Source organism: Pristis pectinata, chromosome 7 (genome assembly GCF_009764475.1).
Source record: "Pristis pectinata isolate sPriPec2 chromosome 7, sPriPec2.1.pri, whole genome shotgun sequence".
NCBI lineage: Eukaryota > Metazoa > Chordata > Chondrichthyes > Rhinopristiformes > Pristidae > Pristis > Pristis pectinata.
In genome coordinates this window covers 94,725,419-94,746,595 of record NC_067411.1, presented here as the reverse complement: position 1 = coordinate 94,746,595, position 21,177 = coordinate 94,725,419, and the positions used below count along the sequence as shown (strand labels likewise).

Below are 21,177 nucleotides of genomic sequence, written 5' to 3'. Positions count from 1 at the left end.
GGTATCCAAACAATTCTGCTGACCTCAGTGCAAACCAGGTATGTCAGTAATGCAATATCAAGTGCCATACTACTATGGTATGCAACAAAAAGGCAACCTAAGGATTGGTCAACATATTAAGCAATTTCAATTTCTTTTCTACTGAATACTATGAAACATGTATTTAATGTTTCTGCATTTGCTTATTTCTCAAGTACCTTATTGCTACCTTGCAGTCAACCTTAGGAGCTTAGAAATGTGGCCAAGTTTTCAACAGTAAATTGCATTTTGGCAGCATATGATTGAACCATGGCATGTATGAGATACAACAACAAAGGTATAAGGTTGTGTGAACAAGCATTAGCTCCAAAGCAGCTTGACATACTACATCTATGCCATCTAACTGGTATATTGATGCTTTGGGTTGGCTTATCTTTCCAGAGTCTTTCAATTATCCTACATTCTCCTGTGTCAGGTTTCAATGATGTGTGTAACATAGATATTTAATCTGGATACCTCCACCTTTTCATCCACTTTTTTGCAGAAAGCACTCAGATCTCCCACATGTGAAACTAAGAAGCAAAACTACTTTACTACTTGCTCAGATCGTTTCATAATTCCACAATCCTCTATCTGACCTTGTGTACAAATTCATTTTCCCACTTCTTTGCAAAGGAAAGCTGTTGTTACCATTTTTTAAGGCACTGGATTTGGCATTTATTTTTAAGAACCAAATGTTCAGGATTCAGTGTGCCTCCTTGCAGCACATGTACTGCATGAGATTAAATTGCACTGGAAGAACATTTAAATTATTTAAGCAAATCCTGCTGGCTCCAGTGAGATCACCTTCTTGCTCCATAAAAGTTCTAGCAAGCTACAAACTCAAGAATGTTTTTCCCAGGATACACTGGCAGCCAGAAATTAAAAGTATCAGTGAGGCATATACCGGTTCCAAACAGACCCACTCAAGGTATACTGAAAGTGCTGCAACTCGCTGCAAAGCAGCTTTATTCCACATTCCTTCATAAACACTAATCCATTACTTTCCTTTGGATAGTGCTTCTTACAACACCCCACTAACTATCTAAAATGGTTTCTTTCTTCAACTGACCACTTCAAAGCAAATGGTTAACTGCTGACTCCCATGCATCCAGCCAATACATGTGCGATAAGGACAAAAATGAATATGCCCTTCTAAATGGTCAGAAAAAAAACACTGCAGCATATGTGCAGGCATCTGTTCACAGTGTATTCATAGATGCAGGAGAAGGGATTGGCCCAACAGTCAGGTTATCATTGTTTCCACTGATTGGCCAATTCCAGCAATGTGTATAATGTATTGCCTTCATTTTTACAGAGAGGCACCAACAAGTAAGCATTACTTTAATCCCAGAACCTCCAGCCATGGAGTTCCCTAAACTAACACCTGCCACTCTTATTTGCTGCAGGCAAGTCAAGAATTAGAGGCTGACCATCACCTGAGCAATTAAAGATAAATGCTGCTAATCTGTTGCCATTATAGGTTTTTAGGGCAGATTTAGTAGACCTGTGCCCTACTGGTCACAAGTGATCACTACCAGGATTATGGAATTATCCCAATGCCAAACTGTCTTTACAAATAAAAACAGCTTCTACAATATAATATTTTAAAAATGAAATCACTACACAATGGACTAAAGATTAGGCCAATTTTTAATTGTGTTTTTGGAGAAAAAAATAGGATCTAGAAGCTCAAAACTCACATGAAATGTTGTGTTGGGTCGAATCAGTTTATATCCAGCAAAACGCAGACATCGAATGTGCATCCTGAGGTAACTTGAAGATTTAACTAGACCCAGGACCATGACCAGGGTTTAGTTAGCTAGTGGGAAAATGGGGCCATCTATCATTCAAGATCAGGTAATGTTGAGATACCCCAAGAAATTGATTTTTATTGGTCCCTCTGTTATGGCCAAAAACAGAGCAAAATGAAGTCCACCTTGTAGGTCTATTAAACTGGAAGGAATAACAGTACTATTTTTAAAAAGGTACAGAATTTCATCTTGCTGCCCAGTTTTCAGAACAAAAAAGTTTAACATCTCATTAAGGAAGCATACATATTATAAAGATTATCTGAAACAAGCTGTCAGTGCACAACCTTCTGGCGTCAAGCTAATCTCGGAAAATTTGGTAGTGCATTATTTCTAATCAATAACTAATTAACAAAGTACAATAGAACTTGCAATGGTTCTTAGATTCCTTGTTAAAAATGGCTTTTGGCTGAACAGGAGCAGAAAGGTCGCCTTCTTGACATCTCTGCAAGCCTTTCAACATCCTGCCACTGTCAGATTAAATTACTTTTTAGCAATAATTGACATAAGTTAAAACAGAGCCAAGATTGTTACAGAAGGTTGTCATAATGACATTGTGGTAACTTGTGATATGAATGTCTTCTTTTGACCTCATATCTTAATTTTTTTGGTTGACCTAACCAGAAGATTAAGAGGAAATCTCTGCCGTGAACTTCAGGGGTCTTGTCTCAGAGGGCACTTTGAGCATTAGATATTGCATGATAGGTAATCACAAAGGATCAGATTAAAATCGTATTCCATATTACAACAATGTTAGGCTAAAAAAACATCATTAGCTACCATTGCATGCAAAAACAAAATAACTGAAATAAAAAAGCCAAGTAGTTACGATGTTTTGCTTGGTATTCAGTCTTAAACTTGATAAATATGAAGATATGTAACAAATCTGAATTATAGTTTTCAAGCACACATTTAGAACTTCTTGACTGTTAATCCTCTTTCTTTAAAGCATTCTCTTGGCCATTCTAGTTAAGCCTGAGCCTGCTCATTTTTTTTGGTTTCAAAGCCATCAATGTCTTTATTGTGTTTCTTCATTAGGTTAATAGAAAATAAGTAAATGGATTAGTGTTGAAATTTTAGGAGAAAAATCAGCTCCCAGATTTCTATGACAAGTGACTCTCTACCACTACATGAACCAATAGTCTGTAATCTATAAAATAACTACTTTAACAGAGATTAGTCAAGGTTAAGAGGTTAGGCACTCTACAGAAGGCCATCAAAGCAGCAGTTCTGAAAAAAAGTGAACAGTTAAAGTAGTTAAGAACTTATTAATGTGTGTAAAGAACTATTATTAAATTGAACTTTATTTTCAACTTGCATGTTGAAGCTGATTACTTGGTTTGCAGGTGATCCATGCTTTCCCATGCTGAAATTAGCATCCCTAAAGACCAGAATCTTTAGGTCATATTGCTGTACAAATGCAAAGGTTTTAATATAACCTTGTGTACTTTATGAAGACACACTGCAAGTGTTAGTCCACAACAGTGGCGGAATGTAACAGCTACTTTTTTGAAACTGAAATAGAGGGAAAGGGATGACTTGGAGGAAAATAATAGCACCTGAGCTACATGAAAGTTAAGCTAAATGAAACAAATATGGAACAGGATGCTCATCATTAGAAGCAAGGAAAAAGAACTGAGGAGCATTAAGTGAATAGTTGACAGTTAAGTCACCTGTTCCCCCAAAATAAAGGATATTTTTTTGTAAAACAATTCTCCTTTACAAACTTAGCAGCAAGGTCACTCAACAGATATTTTCAGAGTTCTCCTGGATCATTTTGCAAAGGCTCTGTTGCTGCCACTATTGCTTACCTCTGTTAAGCAATTAACTATAACATATACTTCTAAATATATTATATAAATATAACAGGCTGTTTTGCAAGTCCATACCATTCATATGTGTAATGCTATAATTTTAAGCAATAAAGGAATATAGAAGGTGAATTTAAAATATCTGTGAATGCATGAAGAAAATTACAATTGCTAATTAGCAAATAAATAAGCAAAGACAGAAAGAAAATTCATATATGGTGTGAACATTTCAAAACAACACTTTATATGAGCATTTCAATGACCACCATTGATCACCAATGATAGCTTCTATACCACTGTTATAACACTCTTGAATGGACCTCTTGTATGTTAAAGATGAACACTTGACCTCATGATCTACCTCATTACGGCCTTGCACCTTATTGTCTGCCTGCACTGCACTTTCTCTGTAACTGTAGCACTATATTCTGCATTCCGTTACTGCTTTTCCCTTGCACTACCTCAGTGTACTTATGTTTTAAAATGATCAGTTGCAGAAGTGTTTTACTGTATCTTGGTACACGTGACAATTATAAACCAATTTCAATTCCAAATGTATGACTACTTAAATTAATCTGTCAAATAGAATGTTTATTTTCTTGTTAGTAGAAAATCATTTTAGATTGTGGATTTAAAATTAAAGCCTTGGTTTATACGTTATTTCACTTTTAATTGACACAGAAAGTTATATTCACTGCAACAACAGAAAAAAAGACTTACAAAATAATGCTGCACAAATATTAACTTTCAGTGTTTATTTGAAATTGCTTTTCCCCACAAATTCAGAGGATTCTGTTTTTATGTCTGTGAGGATCATTACAAACAAGTACTCGTTCCCACACTAGAGGCCAAAAATTTTAGAAGATTAAACATTGATGCAGTAGTAACAGAAAAACAAACATTATGACACAACTATTTTCTATGAGGAAAAGAAATAATTTGTGGATCATCATTGTTTCATTGATAGTGTTGAAGCCAAAGCCTGTTTTTCCAAGGAAGAGAATCTTATAAATAGACAAAACGTAACAAACCTTTATCTTCAGTATGCTCACTCATTACTTGATGTTCAAACACTACATACATACATGAGTTTCAGTCATCCAAGAACAATAACCTGAGGAATTTGCTCTTTGGAGAGAAAAACACATCAGGATCCGCCATGAACTTTCCTATACAAAACACCCTTTGGGTCATAATTCCAATTCTTTATATGAAAAAGTACCAAGGCTTGGGAAAAGCTAAGACAAAACGTAACATGCCAGAAAATAACCTCAAATTAGAGAAAGGCTGGTTGACCGCTTCCTGTTTAGAGAGTTAACATTAATTATAGAATAATGTTATGCAGTGTAGCATTTTGCCCTCTTCAACATCCAAATACAATAAGAACAGACCAAACTAATGCAAATTCTATAGGTGCAATATCTTGAGATACTATGTGTTTTACCTAGTTTCTGATACCAGCAAATTCATCACTTCCTTCAGCAAGGAAGGTTGGTATGTATAGTGCTGCTCAGCTCCCTATCTTTTGGTAGCCCCTGGAAAATGCCTCTGCATTTCAGACCTGGTAGGGGTTCCTACACAAACAGAATCAAAGGTAATATTGTCTAGTGGATCCATCCTGCCAAGTAATAGCACAAAGAAAGCTAACAGCATCCAAAGACACAATACGACAGTCAGCATATGAAATCATTGACACAACACGAGACTTCAAGTTAGAACCATTACACGAAACTTCAAGTTAGAACCATTCTCAAAATTATCATGAATGCAATTACATTTTGGAAGTCCACAGTCATTTAGCCATACAAAATTGTATTTGATTTTATTTCCAGGACTCTTAAGTATTCCATGAATTCAGCTGAACTTTCCCTTTAGGATATCGGCTTTCAAAATGAAGGTATAAAGTGAGAATAGTTGAAGGATTACCATAATTCAAAACTTTTTTTTGTCAAATTAGCATGTTCCACTGTTCTTAGGCACTTTCTGCTTCTCTATGAAAGATAATCTTGATTTCTAGAGTCATCTAACATATGAAGTCACTGATTGATATTTTGAACTTGTTTTAACATAACTTGCATTTGTAGCAACTATGGGCTTATTATCGAGTCTTCAATCAACTTTTAAGATTTTGTGGAAAATTTCTCAAGTGCAATGTGAACTCTGGATTCTATTAACCACCTTTTGCTATTATATCAACCTGGAAGCAATGTATAATGCATAGTATAGATGCAAGGCACCAGCTAATGTCAAAGTCTGAATAATATTGTCTCTGCCCCCTGCAGAAATGGGGAACTGTGGACAGGACTGTTATAACGATCTCATGCTGCTAGCATTACAAAGTGTAAGGGTGCACTGAATAAGTGATAGGGTACAGCAAGGAAAGCACTTGCTCATTATAACACACCACTACTATTCAACCATAAATATTTATCAAGATATTAATAATTTTCTTTTTGTTGTGCTACAGCTTCACTCCCATACATCTTTTAGAATTGCTGCACATTAGCTTTCTTGGATTTAGTAAAACAATGCCGTTACAAGTGGATCACATTATGACACTTCATAGCTAATCATTAGCTTTCAACTGCAGAAGAAATCTACTGTACAAATAACATCTGTTTTTGTGTATGTCCAGAAAGTCAGATCCAGAAGATTCAGTATGTTACTCAGATTATTTCCTTATTATGGTACCTACAAACCTAAGTTAAATTTAAATTTTTTGTAAAATGTTTGAGGCACTTTTTGAAGAGTTTATTTTAAAATCTGTACTAAAGGAGATTGGAAGAAATGTCAGTGATTTAATGTTCTTGTTTGTTCAGATATAAACATGAATTAACCAGTGAGCAAAAACAAATTGATGAAAACCATTTATTATTGATGAAAAATATTAAATACTAACCCTGATAGGGATCTGCTTTGTTTCCTTTTCCTTTTGAGGATTCCGGTACTTCTCATAACTATCTCGCTGTTTCTTTGTCTCCTTCTGACTGTCATCCTTCTTCTCTTTCTTTTCTGCTGGCTCATCTATGTCATTTGCAGGTGACTGCACATGTTTTTGTGGCTTCTCCACTTCTACGTAGTTTTCATTGGTGTTTAGAACTATTACTCCATATCCTTCCTGTTTTAAAATGATACAAAAAAAGAAAAAAAAATTACATTTTACAGAATTGTTCTTAGTCCTTTTACAAGTGAAACAATAAAGCCATTAGAATCCATTTTTGCTTCATATTGAAGGGTTATGAATCCTTTAGTCTGTCAAAACTTTGCTTAAATATATAGTTAATGTGCTGTTAACATTTGCAGCTTATAAAAGAGCATAAGAAATAGGAGCAGAAATTGGCTATTTGGCCCTTCGAGCCTAGTCTGCAATTCTTCAAGATCAGGCACGGTAGTGTAGCGGTTAGTGTAACGCTATTACAGGACCAGCGACCCGTGTTCAATTCTGGCCACTGTCTGTAAGAAGTTTGTACGTTCTCCCCGTGTCTGCATGGGTTTCCTCCGGGTGCTCCGGTTTCTTCCCACATTCCAAAGACGTACGGGTTAGGAAGTTGTGGGCATGCTGTGTTGGCACTGGAAGCGTGGCGACATTTGTGGGCTGCCCCCAGAACACTACGCAAAAGATGCATTTCACTGTGTGTTTCGATGTACATGTGACTAATGAAGATATCTTATCATATCATGGCTGATATACTACATCAATGCCATTGTCCTGCACTATTCTTAATATCCAGAAATCTATCAACCTATCTCTAGAATTGACTCAATTCCTGAGCCTCCACAGCCCTTCCAGGACAGAGAATTCCAAAAATTCACCAACATCTGCATGAATAAATTTCTCTTCATCTCAACACTAAATAAGCTACTCTTTATTCTGAGACATTTTATTCTGAGTCATCTGATTCTACACTTCTCAGCCAGGGTAAATATCCTCCCTGCAACCAGCCTGTTAAGATCTGTAAGAAGTTTTGATGTTTTTTGAAAAGATCTCCCATTCTTCTAAAGTATAGAGAAAGACTTTTGAGAAGGCCCCTCACATGGTTAGGACACAGAGTCAGGTGTAATGTACTGGCATTTTCTCTTGCATGGCAAGTGCTCCATCTCTAGAACTAGTCTACTGAATCTTTACTACAGTCTCCCTGAGGCATTTATTTCCTTTCTTGGGTAATTCTACAAAATTATCCAGGTGCAGTTTCATCAAAGCCATTTACAATTATGTTAAGACATCTCTACCGCTGTTCTCAAATTCTCTCACAATAAAGGGCGACATACCATTTGCCTTCCTAAGCACTTGCTGCACCTGCATGTTGACTTTCATTGCCTTTTGTACAAGGATACTTAGGTCCCTTTGAACATCTACATTACTCAGTCTCTCAGCAGTTAAACTAAGCTCCACTTTTCCACATTGAGCAGCAAAATGGATAACACCACATACTTATATGTTATATACTGTCTGCTGCATGCTTGCCCACTCACTCAGACTATCCACTTCCTATCGAAGCCTCTTTATGTCCTCTTCCCATTTCACAAATTCATTGATTTTTGTGTCAGCAAACATGAAACTATGACAGATAGCCATCTCATCCTAATTGTTGATAAAATTTGTGAATATCTGGAGCCCAGCCCCCAGAGCACCCCATCAATCACAGCCTACCAACCTGAGAAAAACCTGTATATTCTCAAACTTTGCTTTTTGTCTTATAACAATGTCAGTATAATACACCCGAATCTATGTGCTCCAGCCTTGTTGACTGTCCTCCTGCTAGGGGTCTTATCAAAAGCCTTCTGAAAATCCAAATATGCCACATTCACTGGTTTCCCTTTTTCTGTTCTACTAGTCACGTACTCAAAGTACTCCTTCCTTTCATAAATCTCTGCTAACTTTGCTTATTCCTATTATTCTCTTTATAGATTACAGCATTTCCCCTCCCACTGGAGTGAGGCGAACAGGTCAGTAGTTCCCTATTTTCTCCCTCTCTTCATTCTTACAGAGTGCTGTTACTTACGTTACTTCTCAAACTACAGGAACAAACCCAGAAACTAAAAAAATTTGTAAGGTAATAAAAAGAGTGTTTACTATCTCTATAGCCAACCAGTTCAAAACTCTGTGATGTAGATCATGGGCTCCTTGGGACTTATCAGCTTTTGATCTCTTTCTTTACTAACAGTTCTTTCCTTCAGTCCCTCATTCCTGTCAGACCCTTGGTTCTCTATTTTTTTCTGGCAGGTTTTATTATGCCTTTTGCACAAAGATAGACACAAAGCAGTTGTTTAATTCCTCTGCCATTTCCTTATTCCCCATTATAAATGATCATACTTTTATCAAAACATTCCTTCAGTTTGATTAGGATTTTTACTGATATACCACCTTACTGTCTTTACAACATGCCTATATGGTTTACTTTACAACGATCACCACTGCCATTACTGTTAATAAGTTACATTCAAGAAAATAAAATATTATTCTTATTTAATTGCATTCAGGAAGACACCGCATACTGTGAATGAGTAACTAACCAGATCATCTGATTTTGATGGGGTTAGTTGTAACATTGGTCAATCACGAGGGAAATACTTTATCAAGTATATCCATCCAAGCAAGCCAACAGGATTGTCGTTTGACCTCTTATTTGACAATTATTTATCACAATCCCGTTTATTCCATTCTTATGGACAAACTGAATTCAAACGGGCAGCAAAGCTGAAAATGGTGGATATCTAATTAACATGATAAAGTAAGTCACACTTCTGAATGCTTGATGTCACCCTTATGTAAAACAAAATTAAAGCATATTCAAATGTTTTGATAAAAAAAATTCTGGATTTGAAGTCAATGAGAAGCAAATTAAATGAGGTACAGATCTGTAGCCAATCCATTTTCACCTGCTTTACACTCCCAGAACGGCTGAACAATACCCCTTAAACTCCAGCAGTGCAATCATCAAATAATGCACTTCATTATAGAATGCTGGAAGTTGCAGTAGAAATGTGATGACACTGATATAGTAATAGAGTTACACAGCATGGAAACAGGCCCTTTGGCCCAGCTCATCTATGCTGACCAAGATGTCTACCAGAGCTAGTCCCATTTGCCTGAATTTAGCCCATTTCCCTATAAACTTTTCCTATTTATGTACCTGTCCAAATGTCCCTTAAAAATTGTAATTGTATCTGCCTCTACCACTTCCTCTGGCAGCTCATTCCATATATCCACATGTGTGAAAAACCTGCCCCTCAGGTCCTTTTAAATTTCTCCCCCTCGCCTTAAACTTATACCCCTTGGTTTTAGACTCCCCTACCGTGGGAAAAAGAATGTGACCATCCACCTTATCTTGATTTTACATACCTCTAAAAGGTCAGCCCTCAGCCTCTTACGCTCCACGTCCCAGCCTATCCAGTCTCTCCTTATAACTCAAGCCCTCCATCCCGGTAACATCTTTGTGAATCTTTTCTGCAGCCTTTCCAGCTTAATGACATCCTTCCTATAGTTGGGCAACCAGAACTGCACACAATACTCCCAACTGTGATCTCACCAACTTCTTGTACAACTGTAACATGATGTCCCAACTCCTATACTCAATGCCCTGACCGATGAAGGCAAGCATGCCAAACACCTTCACCACCCTGTCTACTTGTATTGCCACTTTCAGGGAACTATGTGCCTGTACTCGTACATCCTTCAGTTCAATAACACTGCCCAGGGCCCTACCATTCACTGTGTAAGTCCTGTTAACTTACCAAAACGCATCACCTGTTGACTTTCCCAATTACTTGCTATACCTGCACATATCTCTCTGTGAATCACACACTAGGACACACAGATCCTTCTGTATTTCAGAGCTCTGCAATCTCTCATTTAAATAATATGCTTCATTTTCACTTTTCCTCTGAAAAATGAAATAGTCTATGCTCTAGTAACCCAGATTCCATTTCTTCTCAGCTCTCTGCACATTCAATGATCCTTTAAAACTGACAATCCCTCATCTCTGCACCACAGCCACTCACTGAAATGTACTACCTTGGTCAACTGGTCCAATTTTAATTGGATGTTCTGAGATTTTTACGCATGATCAAATTAGGGTGCCTTTCCCATTCAAAGCATTAGGAAAAACAATTTCAATGCAGCTACCACTGACATAAATCCAAATTCCAAAGCTTTTGGCCATGAGGCGGAGACTGAAATCCAGCCAATGACTAACATCAGTAATAATAATGCAAACATTTCAAATTTCTACACCTTTGCAGAATTATAGAATCTTGCAAATGTCACACTGCAAATCCATTCAGAGCAACCTTTCTAAAGCTACGTCAATCTGAAAGAGAAATAGACTTTGTAAGGTTTGCAATGCAATGTGTTACTGTAGAAAATCATTTTAAGAATTAAATCTTCCTTATTATAATCTTTTTTGTTGTAACTTAGGCTTGCATTCTAAGTCCATCATAATAGTCCTTTTTAATGTCGTCAAAATGAATTAGAAGTTAAATGACATTTTGCAGTGTCAAACATTTATCCAGTTCTGCTTTAAAATATTCAAGTAAGTTTTTGAGATATTATAGAGCAGCACATGTGCATTTTGTGACAGCTGCAGAGATCACCTAGTATCAGGAATTGAAGGATCTCTTGGAAACTAGCTTTAAGGTACAATTAGTTCTGGATTAACTGTATAATTTCTATTATATACTTATTAACCATTTGCAATTTTCAATTTTATTTCTATTACTAATTAAAACATCAAAGTTACACTGAAATACTTTAACCAGCTTCTTTAGTAGTAATGATAATCAGAAAACCTCAGCAAATAATTCAAAACTCCCTCAATTTTCAACAGGTATGTTTAGTACTTATAGTAAATTTCATTAATTAGTTAGTTTTCCACTTTGAAAACTATCCCTTTACGCACACAGATAGAGAAATGATTCTATAACATTCAGTCTCAGAAAAAAAAGTTTGCCTGCTTTTTGGATCCAATTGACTAGCAATGTTATTTACAACATGATCCAACATTCTCCCCAGGGCCCTTTGCAACTTTTTACAATCTTGCAAGATGGCTTTCAGAACTCTGTTATACCCTCTCCTCCCACCAAAACAGAGTAAAAAGACTAAGTTGCAGTCTATTGCACAGTCTGAAATGGCAGCTTTCAGTCCACTGCTCTTTGTATAAGAAAACGGTCAGAAAGGTCGTGACAGGCCAAGAAGAAAATTATCTTGATACAAAGTGTTCTGCCATGGGTAAGTGCTCTTTTGTCAGCATGTCTCGCATTCACCCACCCCGCAAGCAAATCCTAGTAGTTTTAATGCTGTGTTCTGAAATGTAGCTGGCACATTCTATCATCCCTGCACAACAGAAACACACGAGGATAATTTAATGGCAGATCCAATTCTAAATATCTACAATCATTTATCAGCAACTTCTTGTTCATTCACTTGGTATCCTTCTGCCTGTATAATTCAGATGTCATTGTGACACAAACCATATTTCAAATCAATAGCTATTAAACTGTGTTATATGTTCCTAGAAAACATTAAGTTTGTCATTTAAGAATATATCTGCCAGTATTGTAATCATGTATTGGAAGCTTAATGCTGTTGCATATTCATAATTGATGTAGACGTTCATCGGTTTATGTTTCAGCCACTTAGAACACCGCTTGGAGTGTTGGGCACAGGGTGGGGGTGGGGTCGCAATAAGAAGAAGGGCTAAGGAGGAATTGGAAATGGTGGGGGGGGGCTCTCAACAAAGACAATTTTGTTCAGAACCTATCGTTGATTGAAAGGGATTTTAGGAAGAAAATTGTGCAAAAATATAAAATGAGAAGTGAAAACAGAAACACGTTTAGACAAAAACAAAATCATGACAATCACTTGATCAAAATCAAATCGAATATTGCACAAGTAGCAATTACCACTCTTGGTACTTATGCTTAATACTCCAATAATCTAACAAAGCAATCTGCTTACACTGCAATTATTCATGCAATTCTATACTTGGCCAAAGACAAGAATTTAAGCACGTTGATGTGGTGGGCTAAAGGTTGATTCCTGTCACAGTGAGATCTTAATTTTAGTAAAGCTGTCAAGTGAAGTTGCATTCTACAGAGAAAGAAAAAACGAATTAAATGAGTCAATATAAACCATTCCTACATGAGTTAGCTGCAGAGTACCAATGCCAGACCCTTGGAGATGGACAACACTGGCTCAACTTCAGCGCATGAGTCAAATGTGGGAAATTACCATAGGACCTTATTTTTACAATAACCCAGTATTCTTGGTTATTTCTTGGTGATGGCCTAAGAATGACCAAATTTAGTTTCATAATTTGAGATTTGATCGAAAATAAACTAAAGTTAAAATTTAAGTTGTTTTCTACCATAAACCTGAGTCTCTTGGCATGAAGAAAACAATGGAGAATCAGATTTTACAGTAAAATACAAAGGCTTTCCAAGTTGTTTAGAAAGTAGTTCTAATTACTGTGGTACTGAACAATACTTACCAAGAAGTCTGCAGGATCAACAGTCTTTCTGCATTGAGTTAATTAGTCTCAGCCTGCACAATAACTGGCCTCTGCACTTTTATCAGGAAGGCAGGAAAATCAGCCAAAGGTTAAACTGATGATTGTTCTTCAATCATGAAAAAAAGTATATGAATATCAAGCAAAACATGTAATGTCCCTAATGTCAAATAGCTTCCTCACTGTAGGGACTCAAAAATAACCAATGGTCACCTGTGAATTATTAGAGTGTTGCCAATACCTGTCCAACATGTCTCAAAGGACAACACATACAAAATGCTGTTGGAACTCAGCAGGTCAGGCAGCATCTATGGAGGGAAATAAACAGTCGACGTTTCAGGTCAGGACCTTTCATCAGGACTGTTCTGATGAAGGGTCCCAACCCGAAATGTCAACTGTATATTTCCCTCCATAGATAATGGCTGACCTGCTGAGTTCCTCCAGCACTTTGTGTGTGTTGCCCCAGATTCCAACATCTGCAGAATCTCTTATGTGTCAACGGGTGCAGCTAAAAGAAAAGTCTAAGATAATTGCAAAATTAGTTTTAACTTGTACTCAGGTGCTGCATGTATACTGAATTGATGGCATGTATTAACTGATCATTTGAAGTACTGTAAAACTCCGATAATCTGCTATCTGACTATTTGGAAATCCAGCTGGTTCAGCATCTGGTTCACCAGGTAATGTTTGCCGCAGTCCCTTTCAACTGACTGGGTACTGTTACAGACTCAGTGAAAGTCCCTTTAAGATAGTGTGTGTATGTGTGTGTGGGGCGTGCTTACGTCAATAGAAGATAAAGGACGTAATGACGTTGTTGAAGAAGTAAGAAGAAGAAGAAGAAGGAGAGAGAGAGAAGGGAGAGAGACACCAGCCTGCTTGTTTTCTCTATCGATGGATGAGAAACAATAACTGTGTTTGCCACTGAAATCCATGTATGGAAGTTGGAAGTAATCCGGTGGAGTTCACTTTGTTGCTGACCTGTAGAAGGAAACAGGTATTTGTATGTGGACGACCACGGTTCGGATGCTTTTCGGGGTGAGGAAGTCACTACCGAGTAAACACTGAAGTGTCGTTTGGGTTCCATCGTGGAACATTTGGATTTCGTATGTACTCTCTCTATGTTTTTCTACATCTACATCTTATCTTCAGACAACGGTGGTTGTTGAAGAAGCCCTTGCTCATGTTTCACCTTATGGCTTGCGGAACTGAACTTTAAGAACCATTCCGGAACTGGGAGTTTTGGACTTTGTCTCACACACACACACAAAGAGTTTAGTTTTGGGGTTAACGTTCGAGGTTTAACATTTTTGAATTCTAACATACTAACATTTTTACTTTTATTTTACGTATTATCATAAGTAGTGATTAATAAAATAGTTTTTAACACTAAATCATGCTCAGTGTGTTTCTTTTGTTGCTGGTTTGTGACAGTACCCACTTCTCCTGCTCCCTCTTACAAGCTGAGGCCCCTGTTTCCACTCACCTGGCTCCTTGTTGTTGCTCTCCTTTTCCGCTTGCCAGGGCCCCACTTTCTCCGCTCTCTTCCACTCACTCAGTGTCACTGTTTCCTTGCTCCCTTTCCAGGCATCACAGCACTGGTCCCTGCATTCCCCTTCCACATACCCTGGCCCTGATTCCTGTAATCTTGTTCATTCATTTGGTTCACTGGACAATTTATTATAACACTGTGTAACATCCAAACAAAATGTGAATTGAGTATTGAGGTATAATGGAAATAACATCCAATAATCCAGAAAATCTTCTAATTCGCCATCATCAATGTCCAAAATGTGTCCAATTATCAGAGTCTCACTACGGAATTATTCACTTTGCCGCAATTCTACAGTACAGGTTGAACACACATTAATTAAGATTGAAGTTATTTTGCAGATAAGTCAATCCACAATGATGGCCTGGATGCCACTGGCACATGTCGATCAATTGTTCTTGCTGTCTGAGCCACCACAAAACAGTACAATCCTCTTCAATGAAACTGATTTGGTGTCAGGACTTTTTAAATGTTTTGAATATTTATGACATTGAGAGACATTTAAAAACTATTAGAAGTGAAATAATAATTTAAAAAGTAAAATAATAAATCAACTAAATAATTTAACCACACTTTTAATTAATTAAAAAAATTCCACAGAGAATTATAAACAGAAAGAATTTACCTCCTCCTTGTAGTACTTCCTGCAGCTTTACAATTACTATTGAAACCGATGGACTAGCAGTTCCTGGGCTGTGTCAAACCTGATGCTGGATCCAAGAGCAGATTCCCCAGCATAAATGTTGGAGAACCACAGCAAGATCCAGTTCTGTCATGGATTCAATGGAGATTCCAAAAGCAGCATTCAGACTATCAATTTCAGACTTCCTCATTCATACAGGAATCCCAAATGTTATCAGCATTTACGATGCCAGGATTTTGCAGCAATATTCTGGTTGATATTCAATTCAGTAAAAGATCTTTTCAACTTACAATGAAATTTACCTAAAATCAGCAATTAAGGCTTCCATAGCAATGGTAAACAGCAATCTAAACAAATTAATGGATATCTTGAATGCCAAACATCAACAAATGACACATGAAATCTGTATCAGAAATCATGTACCACAACCTGAAAACAACTTTAATTACACTTGAAAAAATCCTGTTTATATATTAATTTGATTTTTTTAATTAAATTCTGCTTCAAATCTTTGCAGAGCAGAATGTCTGGGACAAAAGGACAACATTTGTTTAATAATGGAACAAGAAGGAATCAAGTAATGATAAGTACATATTAAGCTGCTCCACCCCAAACGATTACTGTTCCCCTGCTTTGCCTCTTTTGTACCCCTTTACTCCGAATCGCCAGTCTATCTGTTTCTTTTGGTGGGATAAACAAGCCACCAATTTCTCTTCTGCTACTAGATCTGTGATTACCTGTTACTTTTGATGAGGCACATGGGTATTGACAGTTTCCTCTTACTTACTCTACCAAGACATAGGATTCTCAGCAGGTCAGGCAGCATCTGTGGAGGGAAATGGATGAAGGATCCTGACCCAAAACATCGACTGAATATTTCCTTCCACAGATGCTGTCTGACCCACTGAATTCCTCCAGTGCTTTGTGTGTTGCTCCAGATTCCAGCATCTGCAGTTTCTCGTGTTTCCATGAAGCGTAGGATTCTGTTGTGTGGTAGTGAACCATCTACTGGCATAGCTGCGGAATGGCATAATTTGCGTAATAATAAAAGCTTCTCATGGAAACTAAAACTCCTGTCTCTGCAGTAAACTGAAAGGGATTTATAAATATATAAATGACCAACTTTAAATGTACTCATTTGCATTTAAGTTCAACAAAGGGCTAGATTAAGGCCACAAATTCAAGGCTATCCTTTCCCGTGAGACAAAAACTAACGCACTGGTTGTCAGAGCACACCTAATGCAAGGTTAGGTTAAGCATTTTCTAAACCAATTGGTAATTTAGTTATGACTCAACACCTAACATCCAACATGAGAACAATATTGGCAGTGAATGAGAAACAGACTTGTTGTTTGTCTATTTGCCCACTGCATGTCATCAGTCAAGGAAAACTTATAGTTTTAAAGAAATTTATCCCCAGCTCCCAAAGTATAGTTATATTCTCGCAACTCCTGTCATTTTGTTTCATGTCTGACACTTCATAATACAAATTATTTTTCTCTATCTTGTTTGTCATGGTGATGTGCTTAATGCTTCTACCTCACTGGGATAAGACTATTGAACAGTTCCCTTATACAATGAGATGGACTATGACCTCATGACCTACCTTGTTGTGACCTTGCACCTTATTGTACTGCGCTTTCTCTGTAGCTGTGACACGTTGTACTGTTATCGTTTTTACCTGTACTACATCAATGCACTCTGTACTAACTCAATGTAATTGCACTGTGCAATGAATTGACCTGTACGATCAGTATGCAAGACAAGTTTTTCACTGTACCTTGGTACAAGTGACAATAATAAACCAATACCAATACCAATGCACTAAGATCACGGCATGCACCACTCATTTCCACTTTCACACTTCCAAAACTAATGGCCTGTAAAATGGCAGAGAATCTAAGTGACAAATTTTAAAACTCAAGTCTGTTACTGTACCCCTGTTACATTTAACTCTGATTCAAGGCAGCTAGACTCTGCAGCAATGCCAACGAGAAAGCGACAATAAACTAAGAGTGAAAATTGACAGCTTTGTAACATACCTTGCAGTTAATTACTTTGCCTTTTGAAATAAATGACAAGCTTGAAGTTTTAACTTTTAAGTAATTTGATTTAAATCATGGAACCAAAGAAATCATTACTCTTCTATCAGTTTCCAAAGAGAAATGATTAGGTAAAATACCAGTACTTCCTTAAGAGTTGAAATGGAATGTGTAAGTTAATAGCTTCATCCAAAAAAAAACATATGTTCTGCACTTAAATACTCTAGGTTTTAACTCTAGGGCTTGATGGCTGAAAATGTCAAGAATATACAATACCCTCGATCCTTGAGATAACAGTTTAATATTACTCAACAAACTTATTTCAGGAGAAATCTAAGTGAAAGGCCAAGATCTAAATTGAACAACTGAGTTAAAATAAAGACAAAATAAATCAAGTTTGATAAGGTAACATAATAAAAGCAGAAGATGCTGGAAACACACAGCAGGTCAGGTAGCATCAATGCATAGAGAAACTGAGTTAAAGATCCTTAGTCAGAACTGAGGAAGCAAAATTAGATAACACCAGACAAGATATCATTAGGGTAAAGAAATTTCTTCTCATATCTGTCCTGAATCGTCAACTCCTTATTTTGAGACTGTGACACCTGGATGATCATATAGAGGCCAAGACTATTCAACAGACGACTTCCCAAAACAGCTGGGAAATTTGAAGTCAAGAAATTGGTATAAAAAACATTAAAGGTATGCATAAAAGTAACCACAAAAGTACACCATCATAAAAAAACATATTTAGTTCACTAATGCTCTTCATTGAAAGAAAGCATCTTCCTTATTTAAACTGACCAATCTATGACACTGGAGTAATTAATGTGCTTAGGGGAAGGAAATCTGCCATCTTTACCCAGTTAGGTTTACATGTGACGACAAACCAAGGGTTTTGACCCGAAAAGTCAGCAATTCCTTTCCGCCCACAGATGCTGCTCGACCTGCTGAATTCCTCTAGCAGACTATTTGTTGCTCCAGATTCCAGCGTCTGCAGTCTCTTGTGTCTACAAACCCACCCCATATGGTTAATTCTTAAATGCCTCCTGAAGTGGTCTCGTTAAATTTCCTGACATTGGCGACCCTCATAATACTGATGCTAAATTTGTTCTCTACTGGGGAATTCTTTCTGTTAAGATTACTAGTTAACCCTGTCTCATAATGTTACACAGGATCTACATACTGCTCCTTACACTGGCCACTGGACCGCACATGTCAACTTACCTGCCTATGACCATCTATTATGTTAGATTAATAAGGGGATTAGAGAGAGAAAACATACAAAGGGACACTTAAAAACTGTGAATTGCAGGTCAGAACTGTAGGAAATGTCCAGATCAGGTAGTGTCAGTGGAAGGAGAAAAACTAGGTAAACCTATCAACCGGATGGCTTCATCATCAGTTTATCACCGTACCCTGACAGAGATATTCCTTTTGTCTTCTCCATTTTTCCTCCAACCCTCCTCCACTCTATCTACAAATCAAAATTAACTTTTTTCCAGTTCTGATGAAGGATCTTTGAACTGAAATGTTACCTCTGTTTCTCTCTCCACAGATGTTGTCTGAACTACATTATGTTTCCAGGATTTTCTTGCTCTAATTTCAAATTTCCAGTATCAGCAGGATCTTTTTTTGATATTCCAGAATGGTGGTGCTTGGTTGTGGGGTGGGTTAGGTAGTTAAGTGAAAAGCATTCCTTCATCCAGCAAGGCCTCTTTGGGAATTTTGGTGGTTAAAATGCTGATTAATTCTGAGAGATGTAGCCTAATTATAATGTTTAAATGACAAATCCACTTCCTGGGAGCCCTATTCTCTCATTAGAACGGGAGGTATGTTATTTGGGAGTAATAGGAGATTCAAATTTTGTACATTCTTATACGTCATCCAACAAAGATCCATTCATGTTAGGTATTAATTTTCCCCACCAAGCATAAATCGGGAAGATAGGGGAATGGAATTGGAATTGGAATTGGTTTATTATTGTCACATGTACCAATGTGGTTAACTTCATGGTTCAGAAAATGAATTTAAGGAAGTGTTTGAAGTTAGAATGAGAAGAACAAGAGCAATGGAAGGAGAGACTCTGACAATAAAAGCAAACACTTGAAAACTTTGCCACCAAAGGTGGAGTGAAAGTGAAATGAATTCGCAGGAAGTTACACATCATGGCTTTGAACAAACTGCAGGACATTCAGCCCTTGGGTCACATCCAGTTCAAACCGATGCTTGGCCCACTGTGATATTTCATTATCCTTGGCCCTCCATGATGCCTCTTACCCGGAGCCAAAGTAATTACTTTATGCCTCACAATTGGACTGTGCCATACAAATGGGGCTACCTCAATAGCACAAATTCATTACTTTTATCATTCAAAAAGACAAGGGCAGCATAAATTAGGGAACACCACCCCTGCAAAGTCCCCTCCAAGTCACACACCATCCTTACTTGGAAAAGTATCAACTTTCCTTCAGAATTAGTGGATCTAAGTCCTGGAACTCTGTACCCAACATCACCAGAGAGACAGCAGTAATTCAACAAGGTACCCAAGCATTACCTTTCCAATGCTAATTAGAGATGGGCAGTAAATCCTGGCTTTATCAGCAATGTCCCTGTCCTGTGTAAAGATAAACTTTTATCGATTGCCAGACATTGACACAAATCTACTGTGCCCCCATCAGAAAAAGTTAATGGGCTTCAGCAGCAAGAGTTCAGGTCTTTAGAATGGAAAGTTTATTTTTTAAAGTCTTCTGAATAGCTCCCTCAATAAAACAAATGATATTGGTGACTACTGCAAGCCTGAAGTACCACAGAAATATTTCAATTTTACTGTTCCACCAGAGCTATAAACTTGCTTTTGCTTCCAGTTCTTGTGTTACAGGTAGACGACGGTCAACAAATGAATCAGCCATGACAGCTATTATGATGCTTCATGAGCACTACAGTCATTGGTCTTTCATAATTATTTGTTTTACTGCATGCAGTTGAAATATCCAAAGCATTTCTTGGATATTCATAGACACATGTTCTCTGGAACGGTGTTGAGACATGCAGGGGCATTTGTATGTTCAGATTATTTAGCCCTTTAATGAATGGAATATTAAAGGAAAGGCAACAACAATTAGTGTTGGAGAAACAAAGGACTGCAGACGCTGGAATCAAGATGAAAAATACTATGATGCCGGAGGAACTCAGCAGGCCAGGCAGCATTCGTGGAGAAAAGCAGGCAGTCAATGTTTCAGGTCAGGACCCTTCCTCAGGACTGAAGGTAGGAAAAGGGGAAGCCCATATATTGAGGAAGGATTGAGGTCCTGAGGAAGAGTCCTGACCCGAAAAGTTGACCGTCTGCTTTTCTCCACAGTTGATGCCTGGCCTGCTAAGTTCCTCCAGCATCAGAGTGTTTTTCAACAATTATTATTGATAGGGCATGCAACATGATAGCCCTGCCCATGTTCGCTTTTTGTGCATCACTCACAGTCTGCAGTGATCCATTACAGTAGCACTCCAACATGGTAGTTTTGAGAATATGCTGACAAAAACATGGAAAACCTGTGGGCCAGGTGAAAATAAACAGCTAGAAATACAACAAAATGCAAATAGATAGAAACAAGAATCTCTTATACAAGATATTTTGCTATATCAGGTATGTTTCAGAACTGTCTTAGAAATATAACAGCCATCACAGGAATGTTAGCTCTTCAAAAACATATTGTATCAGGGCTGACAAAGATTTTGAAAGATTACTAAAGCGAGAAACAGATCCAAAGCTCTGCAAGTTTGTGACCAGGCTCCTTGGG

The 21,177-nt window shown here is 37.5% G+C and overlaps 1 protein-coding gene across 8 annotated transcripts in view; it reads right to left on the bottom strand.

Annotated features, from left to right (window-relative positions):
- Positions 1-21,177, bottom strand: part of fam172a (family with sequence similarity 172 member A) — a 365,626-nt gene that overhangs the window by 199,462 nt on the left and 144,987 nt on the right. For all 8 annotated transcript variants that reach the window (XM_052020321.1, XM_052020323.1, XM_052020320.1 and 5 more), the window contains exon 7: positions 6,540-6,758. In XM_052020321.1, the coding sequence (XP_051876281.1) occupies positions 6,540-6,758 (219 nt within the window). The remainder of the gene's footprint in view (positions 1-6,539; positions 6,759-21,177) is intronic.